The 24991-nt window shown below is 44.5% G+C and overlaps 1 protein-coding gene across 1 annotated transcript; it reads right to left on the bottom strand.

Moving 5' to 3' along the window:
• Positions 1-318: 318 nt before the first annotated feature.
• On the bottom strand, positions 319-17974 carry UBE2QL1 (ubiquitin conjugating enzyme E2 Q family like 1). The gene is made up of 2 exons (XM_050320311.1): positions 16745-17974; positions 319-1675 (listed from the first exon to the last, which is right to left on the bottom strand). Exons 1-2 carry the CDS (start codon positions 17537-17539, stop codon positions 1544-1546), a joined length of 927 nt encoding a protein of 308 aa, XP_050176268.1. The 5' UTR covers positions 17540-17974; the 3' UTR covers positions 319-1543.
• Positions 17975-24991: the final 7017 nt, after the last annotated feature.

Raw genomic sequence — 24991 nt, 5'->3', positions numbered from 1 at the left:
TTGTGATTCTTGTTCTTCTATGCTGTGTGTAGTTTTAAATCAAACTCTAGACCCCCAAACTCTCTAGAGTGTTGCTGTAATATGAAGAGAAACTGGTCAACCATTTTGATTTGTTCTTGTGGTAGCTATATGATGGAAAGTGCTTCCAAACACACACTACTCTTCTCCTCCCAATCAGTCTTGCAATCGATACTGTCCTACTTTCAATTAAAGCATCACAACAGATGCATCTATATGCTGCTTAGAATCTCACAACAGAAAACCCATTACCTTGAAGACAAGAGCTGACCAAAATGATTGAATTCCTGAGGCAACAGAAACGATACTGGTGATTTTATTCAGCACGTGTCCAATACGATTTTCCATTCGGAATCCACATTTTTTAATACTTTTCTATACCATTCTTAACATTACCTTCAGCTTTTATGGAGTTCCTTAGAAAGTTGGTTTTTGGTTTGGTTTTTTTTTTTTTTCAATTTGTTTACCAGAAAACTTAAATTTTAATGATTAAATAATAGGACATTTATATACATCAGTGGTTTTTCTCAGATACTGGGCTCTAAGTACATACAATGTCTATTGAGTGAAAATAAAAAAGAAAAATTCCAGTCATGCAAATCATCTTACAAACCATGTTCCATTTTACTTGAAAATTTTTACTCTGTTACTGGCATATCATTTCAAAATTAAACAGATAAAATTTTAAGGTTGCTTTGTCCATTTCCGTTCATTTGTTTTGCTGTTTTGAAGAACTGACAGGCCACATGCTACTGCAGAAGGTACTGGCAGGGTAATAATTGTTCTGCTACCACCAACCAACCCCTTCGAGCCCTGGTGTGGATGTGTTTTAAAAAACCACCTAACCTTCAGCTAACTGCACTGGTTTATTTCTGAACAGCACATCACAATATCAGCACAGAGAGCACATTGTAACCGGTTGGGTGATTCCACTTAATAATTTTTCAACACTAGGACCTTTCAGCATTTTAATTCTGGTTTCATTTATGAATTAAAGGTCATATATAGAGCACAAATGAGGTCTAAATTTAGTCACAGCAGACCACAGTTCCACATAAAGACAAATCTTCAAGTTATGTTGACCTGCTAGGAGACAAAGATAAACAGCACAGCAAACATGTACCTGCAATGCACTGCTTCCCTATTAAATATTAACTGTTTCATTTACATTTAAATGAACTGAGCAGTAATGGATAGACTTTCCAGTACTGCTGTTTGGTGCTGCTGTCATGGAAAGAAGCTGAAGACAATGTGGGCTGTATGGGGGCAAATGACGCAATCTCAGCATCCGCTCAAGTGACTTCAATGATGACCATTCTCCAGTCTTGAAACATAATCCTACACAGCTTTTTTTTTTTTTTTCTCTCCCTCTGTAAACACATCTGTTCATAAATAACTTAGATGTCTCCTTGACATTCATGGTATGTAACTGAAGCTGAAGTAGAAAAGGATGGGCGGTGTACAGCACTGAGGAGATGTCACAGTACTTTTTTTCAGCATTTTTGTCAAGTGCAGGTTGCTAACATCAGCCATCAGAGACGGGCGGGGTGACCCACCCATACTTTTCATGGGTCTTCACCAAACTCTTAAATGTTGCTTCAGCTTCCTTTCGACTGAATGACTTTTTTGATTTGCCAGCTTTTCTGCAGATACGGCCCTGCGCCAAACAAAAAAGAAAACCTTCATTAAAGACGTGAACACGCATCTGGAAACCACAGCTCAACTTTTCAATGCATCAGGCCAAGAGGCATTCACTTACGGGTACCAGAAAGCAGAGTTCCCAAACTCGAGCAGACAAATGCATTATTAGAAATGATTAAAAATTGTACTCACTGAAGGGGAAACAGAAAAAAAAAAAAAAAGATAAAAAACCAAAAAAGAACAGCTGCCGGGCTACTTCTTCCCGGCGAGCCCCCGTGTTGGCACGCTGCCCCGCATGCAGCAACCAGCGGCGGCTGCGGCGGCCGTGCCACAGGGCTCGCCTCCCTCTCTGCTGCACTGGGACCTCTGCCATTAAGTATTTGGCACGAGGACCCCCATGCCCACCCTGCACGGCCAGGGGGGAGCTTCTGTGCAGGCAGGGACTGCGAGGCACGCACCGCTACGCCACGGAACTGGTGCCTTGGCAGAGCTGCGTCTCAGGGCTGCCCGTATTCACCCCTCGCTGCCAACGCACAGTTGTCACTAAAAATTACATTCATCCCACGAAACACACTCCATTCTTTTCCCTCCAATCTGACCTGTGAGAAATGAACAGCAGAAGTGCCTTAAACCAACTTGCTTCCAACTTACATCAAAAATTCTGTTTATTACCCCTTCATGACAAGTTTGATAATAAATGAAAATATACCCATTTACATATACTGCATTTTTATTACTCTGCAATTAGATATTACTTCTAAATGTACAGCAGTATGAAATTTCAAATCCCTGTTTGGCAAGAGAGACTTTTACTCAGTTATTAACAGCTTACCTTATTTTTCATATTGGTCTATGACAATTACCAGCTGAGACACAAGAAAGAATTAGAGTTGCAGATTAATACCGCTCTACAAAAATAAATATCTTAAAATAAATAAAATTAAATAAATACCTTTAAAGTATTTATGCCTACTGGATTTATCGCAAAATAGAAGTTTATTGAACTCACTGGTCTAATAATTTTAGTAATTGTTTGACAGACTGCACTGAAAGCTTTTTTAATAATGAATGCTATTTGATGAGCAGGTATCACGTTGCAGCGTTACAATTATTAAGAACCAAGTTAGCATGTTCTCATTTTTTTCTATTCTTTAGCTCAAAATGATGCACTAGGAGGGCATCTTTTGCCTCCCTGATTTTACTGTCAAATTGGAATTCAAACCAAAAATTCTTCATTTGCAATTGCGTGCAACAAATACTGAGAAAATAATCAGATATATGGAGGGGAAAAAAGGGGGAATATAGGAAAAAAGAAAAACAAAATCTGCCCTTGGAGCATCAAAGCTATTTTTACAGACTAAAATGAGTGAGATAAGTCTGCATTGTGGACAAACTCTTACTTTCTAGAAAGCTGTCACAATATTACAGAGGCTCTTTTGTGTTTGGTGCCACTTCTATTATAACAAAACTATGGACACATGAGAGAAAAAAGGCTGTTCCCTACTCCTGTTTTAACAAGTCATTTTTCAGTGCAGTTTGAGTTCTCTTTTAGGGCCTACCTTAACCAAAGATTAGGAACAGCCTCTAATTCCCACCTCAGTTGATTCACAGTCAGCTTATACTTGTTCAGTTTTCACAAAAACAGCTGTTTTACCTGTCAATGATTTTTCTCACCTTTTTCCCTATTTCCCATTTACAGACTAGAAATGTATTTCTCTTTAAATACCCTTTGAAAGACTAAACAGCGAGACACCTTCTCCATCCCCATACTCATTTGGCAATTAATATGTCCCAAATAAGGATGATCTGAATGGTTCTCAATTTAACCCCAAGCTTAAATTTTCTTAGAAAATGCTCATTTTTGGTTGTGACAAGTGGAATAATTAAATAAAACTGAGTAACATCTTTTTTAAATTTTATTGAATAATTATCATACATAATTGCATAATGTATAATTATCAATCATAATTATCCTGCAGGAGTATTTTTGTTGTTACAAAACATATTTTGTATTTTCCTCCTAATCTGAGGTTTTGTTGGAAGCACACTTAGAGAAACATAGGAAAAGACAGAGCAAAGTGCAACAGAAGATTAAATCAGCACAGGAAATGCTGTCCTCAAAATCTCAAAAAATAAATACTTTTGAAAGTAAATATAAACTTCCTCTACTAAATTTCTGGATCAGATCCATTTGCTGCCTCCTGTATTTTACACATTATTAATCATTTAAGGCTTTGATACCTTTCTGAATGATATGCTGCTTATAGCACCTAGGACAGTATGATCCGCATATTCCCCAGCTTTAACAAAGTATTAATATTAAGCTGTACCTGCAAAAGGGATCTTTGCATTGCAAACAGCTATCGCTCATGCTTGGCGCCAGCTATGTACGGCTTTCAAAGCAGGAAAGTAAGAATTCTCTGGTGTTGCAATAATGTGGAGAATATCATCGCATCACCTAAAATGTGACTGGAGCCACGGCAGATGAAATGAGCATTGTTTCATGAGTTTATTCTGATACTTTTTTGTTGTTAATGCAACGGATCATTAAACCCACTTCCATTCTGGTACCATATGCAGGTTGTATGTAAACTGCACCATCTAAGACCAGCTAATTCTACCCTGCTGTAGTCCATGTATTTCTATGTTTATACAGAAACTGTGGGTGGCATGGTCAGCACTGTCTCTTATTAACCAATATCCTACCAGCTGTTTATAATTTGGATAAAATTTAACCTCCTGGACTGCAAGTTTCCCTATCTGGTGCCTCAAGTAAACCTGGGATAAAAAGAAAGAAGTGAGGAATTTCAGCTGACAGAATTCAGATGCTATTCAGTCTATACTCGGGTGGTATCTAGTCTCTTACTGAATTTTCGCTTTTTGCCATTCCCACAAAACTCTTTAAGTAAAAAATGTCATTTTGGATGCAATTATAAAAGAAAGTGTCAAACATTTTAACAGGCACCGTTACCAGCTCTGACTACAGTTTATTTTCAGACTGCTTCTTAAACATGCAGTCATTTTAACTTGGGTCAGGAGCCTGCGAGCTGCTGCATTCTGCAAACATGATAACGATGGTAAATACAGTATGTAAATACAATGCTGGCCACAGCTCTGTTGCACACAACTGCATTTTGACCAATCCCCAAACCTCATGCGTCACTACTGCCAGGGTAAGGAATACAAATCATTTTCACGGCCAATGTTTTGATGTGTCCAGTACCACATCTAGGAAAGATATCAAACTGATATCTGAACAAGATCAAAGCATTCCCCAAGAGGTTAAAAACAACGGAGAAAACCCAAGAAAGCCTTTCATAAAGATATCAATGTCGACTTCAGCTCTGAGAAGTCGCAACAGGAGCTTATTTAAATACTTGCAATACTTTAGGCACTCACAGAGTGCCTTTCATAAAGGAATAACTGAAAACCTAATTAAAGAGTTGGAGAGAACATTTCAGATTTTGCCATCTGCTGTGACTTCGTGTACTTATCAAGATATAATTTTAACAAGCTAGAAACATATGAAAGGTGAAAGCAATGCCACAGCACCCAACTGGTTTATGCAGCCATGCTGAAATGCAGGGGGACGTGTGCTGTGCTCAGCCTCCTCCGTTGCTCATGCTCCTACTGTGCCCAGTCCGCGTGGCACGGTGAGCAATCGCATGCCACTCATCCAGGCTTTGCCCAAACTAATGAGCTTGAACAAACAGCTGATAAGGATCTAGTCTATAACCCTGATAATATCAGGCAGAAAGACCTCCTGGAACACAATCTGCTGCGGGCAGCCTTCTCAGGATCGTGGTCATACCGAGGGACCAACTGCTCCCTCCTGCCATGTTCAGCAAAAGACTCAAGGTGAATCTCACGTATCATTTGTCCCTCTGTCCTGGTTTCAGTTGCAAAACAGTTCATCTTCTTTCTAGCAGAAGCAGTGGTTTGGATTTAGTACAAGAATAACTTTGATACTATACTCATGTTTAGTTGATGTGTTAGTTGATGCTGAGTCAAGGGCTTTTCAGTGCCTCGTGCTCAACCAGTGAGCAGGCGCACAAGAAGCTGGGAGGGAGCATGGCCAAGTAGGGGATGAGGTGAGCAAGTGGCTGTGTGGTACTTGGTTGCCTGCTGGGGTTCAACCACAACACATCCACATATATGGACCACTGTGGGCAAATCTGGGAGCTTTTCTACTTCCAAGTGATGCTGCAGTAGTCTCTACATTCTTCCACATTCATGAACACATCTCCCCTTCAGAACGCCATGTGGCACTGAAGCACATTCGCAAAAATATTCAGCTCAACATCCACTAGCTCTTTAAAGTCTGTCAGTACCATTATCAGCAACATGCCATGCTGATGATTCTTACCCAACACCACCAGGTCACAAAGTGGTCCGAAGACAGAGTTAAGCCCTGTACAGATATACAAAATATGAAACCTGAAACTCTCAAGCCCTGTAATCCCACTACGACCTAGTATTTGCCCACGTCTGGCCTGTGTGTCATGAAAAACAGTCCTGACATTCTACTGGTCTTTCCAGAGTACGGAGGGCCTCAGGAGTATTTCTTTGAACAAGGGATTTCACTCTCTTGTCAAATTGATGATAGTAGCTCCCAGACCAAAACCCAACAATTTTAGCACAGCACACAGCACCAGGTGTGCTTCCATGCATGTCCTGTTGGCTCTACCTGGAAGGACAGGACTATGTAATGGAAGTCAGCCTTTCACAGGATAATACGATCACAGAAGTGCTGGCTGGAAGGAACCTATGGTGGTCTCTAAGTCCACCTCAGATACTTGGAGCTGAACTGCCAACACACGTCAGCTGTGGCACTGCACAGCCAGGTCCTGAACCCTTCAAGGTTGTGCTCAGTCCTCTCCTGATGCCACTCCCTGTTATAGAAGGTCCCAAATTTTCAGAGATTTATTGTACACAGCCATCAGCCCTTACGGGACGGGACCGATCTCATCGCAGAAATCACGTAAGCCCCTGTGCTACATGTCTCTCAGATGTCACACCAACCCTTCAGACAGATCCAGACCTTTTTTCCTGGATTGGCTAACAAAAAGCTGCATACATTTTGAATGCACAGCTAAGAGACTCAGAAGTAGGCAAGCCGTCATGTTATTAGCACAGCTCTTAATGCAAACTCCTCAGCCCTGCGTACCTTCCGATAATCCTGGCAATGCAGATAACTCAAGGCTGGTCTCCCAAGGGCAAATCATACCTGCCTTCTGAACATGGGGCTAAACTTGGCCCATCATGTAAGCCAGCTTAAGGATGCATGGATACAGTCTCCATTTTCTGCCTCCATCTAATAGCAGATCTCTATAGCAGGCTCTACTGACCCACCTCTAGGTAAAAGTCAAGAGACGGAAAACAAGCAAAGGATGAGGGAATTACACAAAAGACTGCAGGAAGTCACTGTGCCACACAGGGCATCTGTGGTGATCCCTCCAAGGACAGGATCCACAAGGACATGCCCATTTTCCAAGTCTGTTACCCCAGACTTCTCAATGGATGATGCAAAAACTGTGGGTTTCCCGTGTACTGAAGCATGCTATAAGTTTTGGGTACGTAACATGTTCCGTAATGTGCCAATGACTAATGGTTTGGGGCCCCAGCTGTTCAAAGCCACATACTATGCAAACATTCTCAAGTCTTTTCTGATAAGGAACAGAGGAACCTAGAGCTTAAGCCTGAACCACTCTTATCCTAGAATATTTAAAGAAGTTTACAGAGAAAAATATTTCCACCGGCTATGAGAGAAGCATTCAAAAGTATAGCAATGCTGAAGTGAGCTACTGTCATGTTCTCAATGCAATGACTGCAATGTGTCACAACATCACTGTTAAGAGTGCAATATACACAGTCTCTCCCCCAATTACACGGTTTATAATTTTTTTCCTTCATGTACTGATGTAGCAGTTAATCATGTCTCAAAAACTGCACACAATTTATATTGCACTATATATAATTATTAGGTATAGCTAAAACAAAGCAGTACAGAAACTGATACAGGCAAATACTGTTACTGTCACAGCATAAGTGAATCAAAAATGGGATGTTTTCCTGCAAATGTGTAATTTCTGAAGCAGTATTTCCATGCTTTTTTTGTTCTCCTTTTTAAGAATAATCCATACAAAGAAGTGAAAACTTAGCAAGTTCTGGCTTTAAAGCATCCTATAAATTGCGCCTTCTGGGAGTGTAACTGTTCTTTGTCCAGGAAAAAGAAATCCAAGTTCCAGCTGAGTAATTGTTAATGCTCACTTGTCTGTGTGCAGCCTGGTGCCAACAGCTCTTAATCGATACAAACGCTTACAGCCCCAATCTCTGTTTGACAGCTACAGAGCACTGCGCTGCTCTTCCTCGCCTTTCCCTAAGTCAGCACTGAGCTGGCAGCATGATTTCAGCACAGATAAGGATAAGAAAACTCCCTTCCAGCATTTTATGGGTGGCACAAACTCTGTGTTGGCAAAAGAGCAAGAAAATATGGGTGGCTGGCTATATTCTTAGAAGGTTCCTCAAGGTGAAGGTGCCAGGGTTGAAGGTCTCACAAAGTGTGGGCTTCTGTCAAAAAAGATAGTCCCTGTCCCCTCCCACCATGTGGGCACCTGCTGGTCTAGGTGACAGAGGCATGTTTTCTCTTTGAGTCTTTTGCTGAGCTCCCTGGACTACCATCTTGTGGGATCATGTACCATAAGAATTCCTGAGAGACAGTTCAGGTGAGAAGTCTGGGAATGCGACAGTAACTCTTTATATAAAAGTCCCCAAGTCCTCCATGTCACAAACCTGAAGCTACCCAAGTCAAACACAGTCACGGTTATAAACCCAACCAAATCAAAGCAAACCATCCTTTCTGACAGACTGTAAAGACAAAGGCACCATAGTCCAGACAACGTCTCCACATTTCCCAAAGTTTTACAATGCTTAAACAAAAAAAGAACAAAACAGTAGTAAAAAGCAGGCTGCCTCTGGGAACATTTAATCAAGTTAAACTCAAATTTAGTAAGATCAGAGTCACAAGCTGACGTGTTTCTCCCTTGCTATTTATATAAATGTGTCAATCTCTTGACTGCAGTATGTTTCATACTGATGCACATGGACATCTACTCAAAGAGCCCCCACTTCTGAGTGCTTTAAGTACATATCCTCAAATGACCCTTGGGAAGAGGGTTATCTGTACTTTACAGGTGGGAAAGAGGGATACAGTGAAATTATATGACTCGTCCATGGCTGCACCTGAAGCCAGTGGCAAATCTGGAAGCTTAACTCAGATCACCTCTTCTCAGACCAAGTGCTCTAACTGTGAAATAACCTCCTTCCCCCAATACTTTTAGAAACCTAGATATATTTTAATTGAAAAAGTCTTATCAAATTTACAGAAAAAATTATATTTATAGAAATTCATAGAAATTTTGTAAAACTAGTAACATCAATTTCCTCTGTTTTACGATACTTTAGGGTTTTTATATGGACATGTATTATGGAAATAAGCCCTACACTTCTTACTGCAGCTGAGGGTTTGTTACCATTTGTAACACAAACCTAGAAACAGGAGAAATATGAAGTTGTTCCATAGCTCATAATGCCTGACTGTGACAAGCATCTGAGCTCCCGGCCATTTCATAATGCAGGCTTATGTCTTCCTTCCTTGGGTTTATTTTCACTCATCTTTGAATGCAGGTTTGGGGTTGTAACTGACTTGTAACTCCACCAAGGGAGTCACTGCAGAAGTTCCATAGGTTTTGGAGAGCCTGCGCAGGAAAGGATTAAATCACTGAGGATCAACGATTTTAACAACACACACAAAGTCGTGAAGTAGATTAGGAAAGACATGTTCCAAGGGCAGACTCCACACATGCATGACGCAGGCACGTATCTGCCACACGAGGCTGAGGACAGGCATGCCTCATGTATCCTTCCTCAGTGTGACCTTTAACTGGAACAGGGCAAATCAGACTGGCACCTTGATCCTGTTTCAGAAGAGCAATCACCTGAATATCTGAAGTGTGTTGCCCACTTACCCGTTCTGTGCAGACTGATAGGGACTGCAAATTCATCTTCATCAAAGCACACCCACACTTCTCCCTAGCTTAGGCTCTCTCAATTCCTAGTGCAGCGCTGGTTTCACCAGCCAGCCAGGTTAGGTAACAATGCCACTTCCTTCCTCTGTAGATTGTCCTGTGACTTCCAGGATCTACTCAGTTACTGCTGTTTGCAGACTGAGTTAAAGACCAACACCATGGAGTGCTCAGCCCCTCCAGAAATGACCAGTGGAATACAACTCAGATCAGCCCCCATGCTTTCAAAAAATACAATGAAACCTGCTATTCTATTTAGAAACGCAACAACTGGATCCTGAGCACCTTGAATTTAAGACACATTTTGAGCCATTTAGTCAGCATAACTACTGCTGCCTCTGAGGTTCTCCCTGTTTAACCACAGAGGAATTGCACCCAGTAATCCTTCCACCTTCCATCTCCCTTTGCACCAAACATCAGTGCTACCTTTTTTGACATTTACAGGAAGAAACTGGAAACTGCATGCGAAGGACTGAATGTGTCAAGGAAAAGAAGAGCTCTTCACTGACTCTCGCCAGCCCAAAGGAGCTTAGATGGGAAAAAGAAACACAGCCAATATTGTGTTACTTAACCAACATCCCACTTTGTGAGAGCAGATGCCCACATGGGGACGTGCCTCAGATCATGCCTAGCAATAAGACACTCCCAGGATATGAGGAGCTGAATTACTGTGGAGTTACAAATCTTCAATCTGGAAGTCTCCAGTCACGCATGGAAATCCCTGGGCATTGTGTAGATGCTAGGAAAGCTGCATATTTTCAAGGTTAGCCCGTATAACGAAGAGTAAATCTTCCTCACAATAGAAAGTGGGTTACTTAGGCTACTCCTCCAGGATATCACCCTTCAGAACTGGGCTTTCTGCACTTGAAAAAATACAATTTTCAATACAGTATCTGACAAAACACCCCAATGCTATATGGTTCTCTCAGCCTGAACACTTCCACAGAAGAAAATGAGCACTTCTTATATAACTCAGGGAAGAAGAACCTTGCTCTTTTGAGCAATTTTCTTACAATCCAAAGCTGCAATTCTTTCAAATTCTTATTTAGGAGATCAGCCAAGTATTGCCAGGAAGAAGTATTTCTCCCTTCATAAAAGCATGTTTTAATATAAGTAGGTTTTTTTTCAATTTAGGGATTTAATTTATTTGACAACTATTTTAACATTAAGTATGATAGTTGAAAGTATTTTAAATTTTTCATTTTTATGCTTCAACGGAAGAAAATGGAGATTACGTCTCCCCTGCTTTTTAAAAGAATTAAAATAGCCTCTTATTTCAATGAGTTGGAATCTCTGTGTCTTCATTCCTCTCAGTAGAATATATTTGCATAATAATAGTGGACGGTCAGAACAGCAATATATCAGAGTACACATGAAGAATATTTTTTCCAGCCTGTTCATCAGGCCCAGCATTTAACGTAGCAAATATACATGCTCCCACTTAAATTTCAGCTTGACAACCCCAGGTTTCTCAACTGAAATAAAAGAGACATCTAGAAGGCCAATAGATCTGTTTTTCTTCTGTAGTGAAACAATACTCTGCTACCTCTGGCCCAGCATTTGTATCTTTTAATGGGGAACAAGCCCCCTAACACAGTCTTTGTCTCCTCTGTCATCCTTGTATATGAGTCAATGTGTTTTTCACCTATGGACCTACAGCAACATTTCTTCCCTTGATGATAACCATCATTTGCTCGAGCAACTAATCGAAAGCAAAAAGCAAACCAGTTTTATTTTCTAAGGCCCTAATAGGATACAATGGCTCCAAATAATTGAGAAGCCACTGTGTTCTCTGTACATCTCTGCAGCTTTTGAGATTAGCTGATTTATTCATGGCTACAGTCCTCAAACCCAGCATCTGGAGTATGAAAACCCATGGATTTGCAATTAATTTCTGCTACACATATTTGAAAGACCTGGAGTCTGCTGACCTCCTGGACACTGTGCAAGTCCCATCTGCTATCTGGTCGCACACACTTTTGTTTGAAAGGGCGAAGAGGGAGTAATTTAGACTATGATTAACAGCTACCTTCTGTAGCTGTTTTTCATAAAATAAGCCCATTTCTCCTGTTTCAATCTGGTAGAAGTCAGCTGGGATATTCGCATCTTTAAAATGAAAAGAAAAATCCATTCAATAGTAATAAAAGGCATATACCATTTGAAGCAAAAGAACAGGATTCCACTGTGGTAGTTCTAATGCTACAATGTGAGGGATCAAAGTACTAGATATCAGTAACTTTTATTTGAATTCAGAAACTTTTCTGATACAGAATTAAAGCTTAACTACAAACTATCTTTTGATTTTTATTTAAATCATTATACAGAAGCCCACAATAGCAAGAATACTCAGAACTAAGGGTTCCTTGTTCCTATTTTAGTATGACCTAGCAAAATTTTTATTCTCTTTCTATTCCCTGGAAGAATCCTGGCAAAATTTGTATGCTCCTTCTGTTCACGAGAAGAATAAGAGAGTACTTCCCTCAAAACTAAGACCTTTTTCCATGACATAAACTGCAGAGTCACCAGTTACCTGACAGCTGCTTTTGGATGGCAGTTCTGTCTCCAGCCTCCATAGAGAGAACAAGGCACTTGTAAAAAGAGGACAAGGCACTGGTCAGCACTACTTCAAGCTTAAGTCAAAAGTCCCCAAAGCATCACGTACAGCTCTGTTTGTTGCTCTCAAAAAAAGAAAAAAAAATTCCTGATGCATTATTTGGACACTGGCATACATAGCTTTGTCCTCTTTTAAACTTCCACCAAACCAGCATCAAGTCATTCCTCTCCAGTGAGAAACAATACATCTATTAGAAGACATAAAACCCTCTCCCACTTTCAAACACTCTGTTCCTTTTCCTTTGGGACCACATCATCCACCATGCTTTCAAAGGAGACAGACAGCTCCTCCCTGAAACACGGGCACTGGTCTCAGCCGTCACTCAGGGAGAGCCTCAATGAACCTCCTGCTGTTCCAGTCCTCTCCTGTGACATGCACTGTTCCCCCTTCCTTCCTTCAATTATCGATACTGTTGTAACAATGACACCATTATGAGGAAGTGGAGAGCAACGGGCTAATTTTTAAACCTCTCTCTTAAATTATCAATAAACCATTTTAAAGGGCTGAGAAGGAATAACACTCAGTGGGTCACTACCATGGCCCAGATGGACAGACAGACAAGACATGGAGAGCTCTGCCTAGGCAGGCATGTCGAACAGTTGCCCTCAGGAAAACAAACAACTGGTATTTAAATTACTTCATTAGCATCGCCCCACCTCCTTGGCTGGCACCCTGGCTCCGCAGCAGCTCGAAGCGACTGCATCGCTGGTTCAGCAGGGCCAAGCTCTTGCCTGTGATGACAGGAGCCATCGAGCAGCTGACTGTTCAGGAAGCAAGTACAAAGTCACCCCTTTAAAAGCAAGGCTACAGTTGAGTTAAGGACAACACAAAGTTTTTTAAAATAAGATTCTGGATCCCAGACAGATAAACAGTCTTCGGCCTTTGATGTACTGAGAATTCCCCTCAAGATACTGACTAGAGCTGTGTGAATAATTGATTTTCTCAGCTGAATAGTTGAAGCAACCAACCAAACAAACCCCAACTTGTTTGTTAATTAACATTTTTTTTTCCTTGAAAACTGGGAAAAAGAAAAGTTAAGTTTCGGATGGTTGAATTGTTATATTCAAAAAAAATAATTTCTCATTTAAAAATTTCTCTTTACGGACAAAAAATTCTAAAAATGCAGTACTAGATTCATGACAAGAATCAAGGGTGTGCACCGCATAAGGTAGGACATCTCTCAAGCAAGGTTGCCTGAGGCATATGGTTCCTTCTTGGTGAAATCTAGATAAACAGATACTCTGCTTTAAATCCAGTCCCTGGGAGACATGCTCAGGTTTGGGAACCTGGACTCATGTCTCCCCACATACAAGGGCAATGCTGTAAAGTACTGGAAAATGCTAACTTAATTTCTCCTACTGCATGCTTAGGTCTCCTTACAGACACAACACCTGAGTGACACGAGATGTCAGAACAACTAACTCGAGATGTCAGAACAACTTATGTCAATTTCTCTTTTACTCTGCTCAAAGTTCTGTGAAACCAATTAAAAACATCTGCATTTGTCAAGAATCTTAACTGTCTGAAAATGTATTTTCAATGCTAGTTTTATCTGCTTTTTGATCATTTTGTCAAGAAGCAGAAGGTCATACATCCTCACAGTTACTATTAGCTCTAATAACAGACCAAGAAGTGCTGTGTTTCTCTCTGAAGAACCAGCAGAGAACCACAGTATCGCAGTTAGCTCAGCAAAACAGGACTGATGAGAAACACTGCATGAAATCAAGCACCTTGGTTTTATCACCTGAATCACCAGAAGGAGGAAGGTGTGCTGGCGAGACATTCAGCCCTGCTCACTTGTGCTGGTGCCTGTGCCAGCGAGGCGCACTTTTGGATGCGTCACAGGCTGGAGTGTTCACAGTGATTTCATGCTAAATCATGGTGCTGCGAACCGGTGACATTTCTCTGGGAGGTCCCATTGACCCACCGGCAGTGGCAGTGCCCCATCTCCCACTCAGCCCCACGGCCACTGCCATTTGCTCAGGCAGGGTTGTTCTCAGGTGGTGGAGAGCAGCCCTCACCTTTCCAGCCTTGCTGATTAACACCAAGCATCTTGAGTATTTCATGCTATTGCAGGGTGCAGGCTGCTTACAGAAATTACACAATTTGGCTGGTGACAGCCATCGGTATTTGTTCAGGACAGCTCCTTGCAGGCACCAGGACTGCCCACAGCATGGCAGGAGTCACCCAAACCTGGCCCCGCAGCGCTGGGGAATGCTCACCTTGGCCCCTGACACTCCGTCAGCTCCACTCTCCTTTTTAAAAACTAAATGGTCAAAAGTAGATCACCTGTAAAATGAAACGGGGATAGGGGAGCGCCAGTCGTATTTTGAGCCCTATTATGCAATGGAGTGGGGATTACATAACAAGGGGAGTGCAGTTACAGAAACGTGGCTCCCATGACATGGAGCCCGGCTATGGTGACCGGCTACGGTGACAGGCCAGCAACCCCTCTCTAACCCAGAAAATAAATTTATTGACAGTGTTACCTAATAACCTTTGCACTTGGAATTAATAATCTGAAAGGCTGAAACATGCATGTTATATCCGGTTAACTACTAATTTACTGTAAGCAATTTATTTCTGACTTTTTTTTTATCCCACACCCATTCTCTTGTTATAATTGACTTTGTAAACTTCTGGCAGAACGTTATTAAACCCTTGCTTTTAAAATGTGTTCATTAGTGATGCAGACATAAACATCCTCTGTTATCAAAAACGGCTACCACTTCCTGAAAATCTCTTAAGTGGTTTAGGGAAGAAAATTGTCAGATTATATAGCTGAGAATTTATTACTAATAAAACAATTCAGTGCTTCTCTTCACTGAGTCATTTTATGATCCCAGTGAATCTTAATTTAACCCCTTCAGCATTCAACACTGCAGGAAGAGGTTGAATTGTTAAAAAAAATGAGAGAATTTAGCACTGTCCTTCTAAATTAGTGTTAAAAATAACAAGAACTATGGTCTCTCTAAAAAGAGATGGGTTAACAGTAAGATACAGTAAGAGTAGCTACGGAACTTCAACATATACCAAGCTCAGTGTTAATTAAAATTCTTTTTTTTTTTCTGGTAAATGTTTTTATATCCCAAGGTGACCTAGGAAACTTGACTTCTTCAAATGAAGTGCAGAGAAAAATACTGATTAGAAAAAGGAGCAGTAGGCCCAAATCAAATAGGGGAAAAGGAGGAAAAACCACTTACAAAAGAGTGTTGAAAAATCAAAATTAATTTTCAGTCTTAAGAAAAACCAAGCCTTTAATTCTGCTCATGCAAGCAGTTCCATAGAAGGAAACAGCAGTAATCTCACTTTTAAGCAAACGAAAAATACGTTATTTACTCTTTTTCCACCTACTTGCAAAGATAAAAATTTAATAAGGTACTTAATATCATTTACTGAAATACTGTGTATGTCTCCTGAGTTCAAGGGCACTCACAAACAGGAAAACCACGCTGTCACAGCCATGTGTACATTGCCCAGTACAATAACCATAAAGAAGAACTGCCTGCGAGCTTCACCAACAATGTTTACTCATTTACTAAAAAAGGCTTATGAAATACTTCTCTTCTAAAGGTATTCTGCGGGAGAGAAAGAAAAAAATACGTAAAGCGCATCGATTCAGCTCAGACGAGATCCTCTGCCAGAGGGAACCGATCAACTCCTTTGAAGAGGAGAGCTGGCAGGAATCGTCAAGCTGCTGCAGCTGCAGTACATATCCGAAATTACTTGTTCCTTTCGGGCCGGACGATTTGAAACCGGCACAACTTTTGCCAGCAGCTCAGGCAGAGATTCCCGGTGTGACCCCGCCGCACGGCTCAGCCCGGTGTGCCAAGCCCCAAACCCGGGTCGCCCCTTCTTTCCCTAGGGATGCTATGCGGGACAGCGCAGACAAAGACCTGGGGGCAGCAGCTCCAGCTCCGCCAGCGGCAGCACTGCACGCAAGAGACCAGCGAGTATGGCCGACTAGCTGGTGAAGGGCAGGAGACGGGAGGCTCCAATCCCGAACCCCACTGAGATAGAGAGAGAGACCCTTTTGCTTTGGGGCGAAGGAGGTGCCCCCCTCGAGGGCACGATATCCTGGTGTGCCCCAGGCGGCAGAGCCAAGCAGAGGGACAAAAGCCGGGCGGGAGGACACGATGGATGCATGTGCTCCTCGCCCCTCCAAGCCGCCCGGCACCTCTGCTGCACCTGCTGGAAAAGGGACCCCGGAGGCGAACACGTGTGTCCCTGCCTCGGCCCCACCGGTGACACCAGGCCCTCAGGGAGACCTGTCACCCGGGCCTGGCCAAGGTCAGCCGCGGGCTGGCCGCCTTTGGGTTTCCCACCCGCACGGATCCGCTTCCCGAGCGGGGGATGCATGTGCTCCTCCCCGAGCAGGGAGCCCTACCTGCCCCTTGACCAGGCTGGCGGCGAACTGCCTCATGACGGCCTCCACGGTATAGGCGCTGGACCAGCCGCGGGGGGTGAGCAGCTCCATGCAGATGGCCCCACCGTCCAGGACGTAGCCGTTCTCCAGGCGGGGGCTGAGCACCCTCATGAAGGGCGGCGAGAAGGGGAAGTTGTCGGGGAAGGTGAGGTTGAGCAGGATGTACTCCGTGTTGGTCTCCTTCATGTCCTGCCACAGCACCGAGTCCTTGTCCACCTGGTGCAGCTTCACGTTCCAGTCGAAGAGGCTCTCGTCCACCAGCTCCACCGAGATGAAGCGGTCGCTGAGCCGCGCGATGTCCTGCAGCTCCTTCATCAGCCGCCGGGTCCGCACCTGCGTGCAGTGCTGCTGCCGGCCCGCGGGCACCAGCGCCGCCGGCCCCGACCCGCACCCGGGGCCGGAGCCGGGGCCGGGCCGCTGCGCCGCCTCCTTGCCTGCGCCGGGCTCCCTGCCCACCTCCCGCGGCTTCTCCCGGCCGACTCCCGAGCGCGCCGGCTGCGGGGGCTGTTTGGCCGGCTCCGGCGCCTTCTTGTTCTTGTGGCCCCCGGGGCTGCCCTCGCTGCTGCTGCTGCTGCAGCCGCCCCCGAGGGGGCCCTGCGGCTGCGGCTTGTTGCTGCTGTTCTTCTGGTTGCCCCTGCCGCGGAGCGAGGAGCCCTGCTGGCTGCTGCTGCTGCGGTGGTGGTGGTGGTGCTTGGGGTCCTCCGTGTCCCGGCTGTGCAGCCGGATCAGACCGATTTTCCGCAGCAGAGTGGCCATGTTGTGCGCGGCTCTGCGCTCCCTCCCGCCTCTGTGCACCGGTGGGGCTCTACTGTGGTTATGATCAATCTAAAAGCCCGGCTCGGCGGGTTTGCTGCTGGCGGGCGGCGAAACCCCTCTCCGCCGGTCCGGGTGGCGGAGAGGCGGCGGTGCCGCCGCGGTGCCGGAGGATGTGCGGCCGCCCCTCAAACGCCTCCCCTGGCTAGGGCTGCGGCGGGCAGCATTGCCGCAACGGGGCTGCTCCCGCGGACATCACGGCCGCGCCGCCGTGGCCATGATCCTGTGAAAAGGAAGGAGGATCTGGGGTGGGGGGTGGGGGGAGGAAAAAAAAAAAAAAGGTAGGAAAAAAAAAAAAAAAATCCCCCAGCCGCCCGCACGGGAGAGCCCGCTCCCTCCCCCCGCACAGCGGCGGCGAAGCCGCCTGCGCTGCAGATGGCTTCCCCGGCACCTTCGGATCGCGCCCGGGCGAACCAATCCCCGGCGGCTCCCGGCGGGCCGCGGGGCGGGCGGAGCGGGGGTTGGGAACCCGCCCGCACAGCCCCTGTCCTGCCCGCACCGGCCCGCAGCGCGCCCGGCCCTTTGTTCGGGGAGCGGGGCCGCTCGGCCGGGCAGCGCCGCCGCAGCCCCGCCGCGCCGCCTGCGCGCCTGGCGGCACCGCCGCTGCGGGGCTCGGCGGGGCGGCGGCCGGCGGGCAGCGTCCCGCTCCGCCCCGCGCTGCGGCTGCGGCCCCGCCGGCCCGGCAGGCCGGGGGCGGGGAGGGGCGGCCGGAGGGACCCGCGGGTGCGTGGGCAGGTGTTGCACACGTATGTTTTGTATGTGTGTGTGTGTGTGTGTGCGTGGTGTCGCCCGCACGCCCGGGAAATGATGGGAGCTCAGTGCACGTGTGTGCACACGGACAGAGCCCGCACGTAATGCAGAGACGTAACAGCTCTCTATGGTCATGAGTAAGGACGTGATGGCATTTAAGTGCATCGCTGTGTTCACTCTGTAGGTGTATTCACACCTACAGACCTAAACAGATCTAATCACATATGTAAAGCATCTGCCTATAAAAATGGGAACTTACCTATGAAAGGGAACTTGCAGGAAAGATGGGGCAGGACTGTTTACCAGAGCATGTAGTGACAGGACAAGGGGCTATGGGTTCAAATAGAAAGAGAGTAGGTTTAGATTAGATATTAGGGAAAAACCCTCTACAATGAAGGTGGTGAGGCACTGGAACAGGTTACCCAGGGAAGCCGTGGATGCCCCATCCCTGGATATGTTCAAGGCCAGGTTGACTGGGGCTCTGAGCAACCTGTTCTAGTTGAAGATGCCCCTGCCCATACCAAGGAGGGTGGAACTGCATGATCTTCACGGTTCCCTTCCAACCCAAACCATTCTATAATTCAGTGATGATTCTATGAAAAATCGATATATAAACACAGTAGAAAAATAGTTGTAAGTACATAATGTGCATGTATATATGTGTGTGCATGCACATTTTGGTATTTTTTGTGTTGGGAATGATGTGACAATCTGCATTTCTTCAGCAGACCAGGTATATATATCCCATCCCTCTCACACCTGCTCACCTCCAGGCTGGGTAGGTCTGTCCTTCTGGAACTCTGTAGCACAGGAAGAAATAGCTGATTCACAAAATCTCTGTCCCCACCACTTTCTTTACCTTCAGAGACTTGAAAAACACAATAAATGCTTTGAATTGCGGAATAGTGAAGGCAGGGCCCAAAACGTGATTACATCTGTTGTGTGGAGAATGTAAAGCAATAGGCAATGTGTGCATATAGCAGCATTATATTCTGTAACACTTTTCCCTTCGGGGGATCAGGAGGTAGAGACCCCCTTGCTCCTGCAAGACTCCATAGAGCAAGGTCAGGAGACACTGGCAGAGTTGACCCATGTGCTTCTCCATTAGCCTGCTTTGAACAGGCTGTGCTCAAAGAGCTGTGACCTGTCAGTAATGGCCCTGGGAGGCCCAGGTGCCACAACGATGTCCTTATTTCCTCTTGCTCTCCATGCTCTTGACCTGCCTGGTCCAACTGCCTGTCACTGAGATAACCCTTGGGGTTGCTTTGATCCTTCCCCGAGTGCAGATACCCGGGTCTATTGCAGGAGGTGTTTGCTAAATTCCCTATCCTGAGAAGATCTGCATGTGAAATACCATTGACAGAGTGTTTTCCAGGAGGTCAGATGTCCTGGGGAACGTGAAGCATGTGTGGGCTGAAGTGTCAGGGAGTGTTCTGTCCATCCCACGTTTGCCTCCTACCTCCTACTTTTGTCTGAGGAGTTGAGTAACCTCCAGTTAATAGGATATTGGAAAGTGTGTCCAAGCCTTCCCCTAGCAGCCTTCTGGGGTGCCAGACACACTGAACTATTCCCTATTCCCTTGAACTACTGATGGCCCATCCATGGAGCTCGGAAGTTTCTGGAGTGCAGACAAACTGCACCCAGGCATTTCGTGGTGTGTGACACTTCCAGGAGATAAGTAATCCGTACTTCACTGGGCAAATGACTCCAGCAGGCATTGCAGGGAAAGAGGCTAAGGCACACAAGGAAATATCTCATTAGCAGATGGAGCAGGGCACAGAGAAATGTGATGACTGGGAGGCTGCTCCTGCCCTGGTGCAAAAGCTGGAAGTTCAGAAAAAACAGAAACTTCACCTGCAGCTTCAGTCCCCATGGACTGTCAAAGGGAACAAGGCACTCAGTGGTCATCCCTGGATGAATATGCAGCATAAGGCAGGGTGGTGGGGCACGTATGCTGAACTGAACTAGAATGCCAGGTAGCAACTTGAGCCTTTGTGTTGCCTACATTAATGTTTTAAACCGAAAGGTCTCTGCATGGAGCTCCTGTGGCAGGTGGTAGCAGGAGCCGTGATCATTAATTTAACATTATGGAAGTTATTTACCTGTCTCATATAACTGAGGTATCTACTCAGCAGTGAAGCCATAAAAAAAGAGCAAGGTCTCTGCCAAGGGAGACCAGAGCCAAGCAGCCCCTCTGTGGCCTTGTGCCATTGCTCTGCGAAATGGTACAAGATTAATGATGGAACTGATGAGAAAGCTGTTTCAGTGACGTGGAAGGTGTGATAGGTGTGCCTGACCAACAGTGTTCTGCTGTGACTGGGGACTGCTCTGGCAGTGGTGGAAGCAGCGAAATCTGGCGCAATCTATGTCCATACTGGGTGCAGGGTTAAAAAGCTGAAGTGATGGAGTCAACTCTTCTTTTTCATACCTGGGATTCCTCAGCAAGGAATTTAGTTGGTCAGTCCAGGGTGGACTCTGGAAGACTTACAAGTCAAGCCTTGAAGTAAAGCAGCTTGCAAGGGAGACTTCTGTATCTGGACTATCCTTATCCATGTATTACTCCCTGACTGACAAAAAAATCCTCTGAACAGGTTTGGTTTATGATGTCTCTTTACACAATCCTAATCAATTATTTTCCTTACTATCTTACATAGTAGAAACATGTCTGTTACCTTTGTTCATTATTACACATTTTCACCAGTTTGCCAGGTACAGGAGTCAAACAGAACTCATCTGCCATCTCCCAGGCAGTGCTCTCCTGTCCTTGCCTTGGAGCAGGACTGGTTGATCCACTTCCAGTGCATAAAGACTGTGATGCAATGACTTTCAAATCAGGAAGGCATCTGGGTATGAAAAACAGACTGACCTCTTGCAAATATTTTTCCTACATTTTCAGCTGGAGAGCTGATTTCAGGCTCAGCCACTTATTAGTGACACAGAATAGCATTCAAAGCTCAACTCCAGCAGCAGCCCTCAGCTCCACATGGAGCAGGATGCAGCTGATGAAGACTATCTCATACTCTTCTTGTGGTAGAGAAGCATCTGCCACTAGCTGGAGATTCAGAACTCTGAACTCCCATTGCAATACCAATTTGGTATTATCTGGGCCTACCAGGAAGGTGTGTGTTTGTTGGCTTTTTTTTTTTTTCTAGAAGGATAATACTGACCAGTGATTTTCTTATTTTTACTGAGTTTGCAAAAAAAGGAGTTACCTGGGGCTCAGCAAAAAGTTCATATGTGTATTGTTTATTTTCTCTTAAATGCAGCAGAATTTTAAGGCCTGAGTGGGTAGAAAATGTTACTTTAGTTGAACAAGTGCAAAGAAGCACTTCTAGGATGATTAGGGGAACAAAAGTTATATCGTCATAGGAGAATCAGAAGATCTTGTCTTGTTTAGTATAGCCCAGCAAAGACTGAACAGGGCTGTGATAACACTTTATAAATATATTTGAGAAGTAAATGTCAGAGAGGAATATTGACTTCATCACATGATCAAACGGCAGTACAGTGAGTAATTCTGAATACATTTGCACTGGAAATCTAAAGGTTTCCAGTTATATGATAAATGAAGGCCTCAAATACTCTCCCAAGCACTGGAGTCTTGCAGTCTTGTAGGATGGAACCTGAGAACTTTATTGACATAATTGTACAACACAATAGAAGAGGAAAATGCCTGAAGATAGAAAATTAAGCTTATAGTATGAATCCTTGGGCATCTGATGTGTCAGTATCCCCAAATGTGTGAGAAAATAGATGAGATCACTGTCAATTTGCATTATAATAATTCCATGCCTCAGGGCTTTCACTGGAGTTGGGAAAGATTTTATTTTATTCTTCCTGATGCATGACTTGTCCTCTATTGCTCTTTTTGCCTTCCTCTGCAGGTCTGAAGATAGATTGTTATAGGTGGCATTAAAATCTTGGGGTTTATGTGTCCTGCTGATATACTCAGGGATTGGCCAGCCTCTAAGCCTGGAACTCTTTTAAAAAAGTTATTTACCTGGGTCAGCTTGGCAGGCTCCATTGATTTCATTTATAGCATGGGACACAGCCTCCTTCCTAGAATCAAATGGAGTTTTATTTAGCTAATTCTTTGCAAAATCTGCAAACGCACACCTTTTCAGCAAGCAAGTTATTTATTAATCTCTCCCTCCCTTCTTTGCCTGTCTGAGTGTCCCAATGCTTGCTAGTATCTCACTGGGCACCTTTAATTATTAATTTTTTGTCTGCCTCCTTTCATACTCCAAAGTGACAACATCACTTATTTTTAAAAGAATATTTTGAGGAAAGGCATTCTCAGCAAGAAACAGCAAGAATGAAGAAAGACATAAAAATGTCCACTCCTGGAACGTTTAAGCCTATAGAGGTGCACATGTGGTTCCTACATTCCTGTTGACACATCCTCCACAGCTGCCTTCTTCTCTGCACTGGAATTCGGCATGGCAATTCTAATCTCTTTCACTGACTTAGATAAACAAAATTCTTGTGGTGACCTCCACTCAACAGACATACTAAGCCCATGTAAATGCAAAGGATACCTGGGTAAATGAATAAATGAGGTAAATGAATAGCCATTATATCACAGTCATAGCTTTTGGGAATGAGCAAGGTGAACAATATCCCTGGAGAATATGGTTGTCTGTCTGACTGGCACTACCAGTAGGTTCTGAACTTTCAGCTGGCACTCCATCCAGTGAGCTGCTGCCACTTTTTCCAGGACCTTCACTAATTCAGGTGCTACACAATGTGGCAGATTTTATCTGCTTCTTTTCCTTTCAAAGAGCATGTTTCAGTTAACTCTCCATTGAATGTTATTAATGTCCTTGTTTTCTTTCTTTTTACTGAGTCCAAAGTAATGTGCTGAGGGGCCAACAGTAATTTTTACATAATTTTACATAAATCTGGAGAAGCAGACAAACAAAGAAGAGAGATGGGAAAGTATTAGAACCTTTCTATAAGATGATAATAAGATCACACTTGGATCCCAGAAAAACACACACTCATCTTTGATGCCTGTTTAACACTTTTTCTTTGACTCTGGTCAATCCGTTACCTTCATGATCCCTTAAATCTCACCGTATTCTCTCATCTTTACAGCACACAGCCATAAGAAAGGTCAGTTGCAACACACTTACGGGTAATGAACTCCTCCTCCTTTATCCTAAGATCTTAAAGGTCAGCCTTGCCATCACAACAGTAGGAGAAATGTTTTAGCTTTCTGTTTCCCAATGCCAAGTATAAATCCCAAACTACTATGCAAAAAATTCAAAAGGGGTGACAAAGCTAAATTCTTTTAAAAATAGATTAGTTGCAAGATTACTGACAATGGCTCAGTTTTTTAAAAGTGAGGAGGGTGTGTTTGCACACTGTGTCATGCAGTGTCGCCAGGAACTGAGATAAGTCCTCACAACCTGATCTTGGAGAAGTTGCTGCTGCCACCAGCTGGTAGTTCCCTGGTCCTTGGCTGGAGAGATGAATACATAGCTTACTCAAAGAAGTCAGGAGACACGTGGGCCTGAAGGAGGTCATATCTACAGAAAGTTACAGACACATTGCTCGAGTCCAAAGTACATTTTGGACTATGACAAAAAACCTGTATTATGTGTAGATGTGGCATTTAGAGACATGGTTTAGTGGTTGGTTGGCTCAGTAGGAGATCTGGGAGGGACATGGCTGGTCCAGCACCCTTGTGAATGCATGGGTGAGCTGGATGCTCAAACGTCATTCTCACTGCAGCCACAGGAGATCAGGGGAAGGAGAAAAGGGGCTGCACCCTGAAGATCCCCTCTGTCCTTCTCCAAGGCTGAACCTCTCTACCAGCTCCCCAGCTCGGTCTCCTCTCACCTGCTGCCAAACATAGACAGATATTTTGCAATGGGGAGGAGGGTTGCCAAGTGCAGGATGTTTATTTCACCTTCATGGCATATGGTCAGTCACAGGTAGACAGTGGTTTAACTGGGTCTTCATTTACCTGCACCTAACCTTAAAAATCTTGCCACAGTGTTCATATATATTCTTGGACTCTGAGCCAGTGGTGGCATTTGTATATGAAATGCAAAAGCAGAAAAATAGGTGAAGACTGGAAGCAGAGGGCTTCTAGGTAGGGTGTGTTTATTTTCAGAAGTGTCTCATGAGGCTTGGCCAAGGACTCATCCCTTTACCTGTGGTACTCATCCAAGGAGGCTGTAAGCAGGTCTGACACTGTGGTTCTGGTGGCAAAGGGAAGACAGAGAGTGGAAGGGCTGCTGTCAACCTAGTAGCACCAGGGCCTTGAGCAGGCAGAAGACCAAACATTTCCTGAATCATTTTATCTTATTTGAGTTCCTCCTGTTCTGAGAACAGATGGTCCCATCCTATTCCATCAGCCTTTTTCTGGCACCAGGGCAGGCTGTTCCCTACCTGTGTGTGATCAGTCTTCTCCGTCATGGACACCCAGTGTCTTCTGTTTCTCACCCTCTGGCAAACACTATATGCCTACCAAGGTGAGAATCAGGAAGATACACAAGTCCCCAGCCATGACACACCACAGTGAACTGTTGCTCAGGGATTCTCTTGCTGACACCTCCATCTCACATTTTGTTCCAGAGGTGCTTTTCCTGAACTTCAGGAAACCACGTCCCAGAAGAATTGCTGGGTCAGGAGGGC

The sequence above is a fragment of the Myiozetetes cayanensis genome, unplaced genomic scaffold (genome assembly GCF_022539395.1).
Source record: "Myiozetetes cayanensis isolate MyiCay16 unplaced genomic scaffold, myiCay2020 scf1, whole genome shotgun sequence".
NCBI lineage: Eukaryota > Metazoa > Chordata > Aves > Passeriformes > Tyrannidae > Myiozetetes > Myiozetetes cayanensis.
Note: the sequence above shows the minus strand (reverse complement) of the source record. Positions and strands in the feature narration are given on the sequence as shown.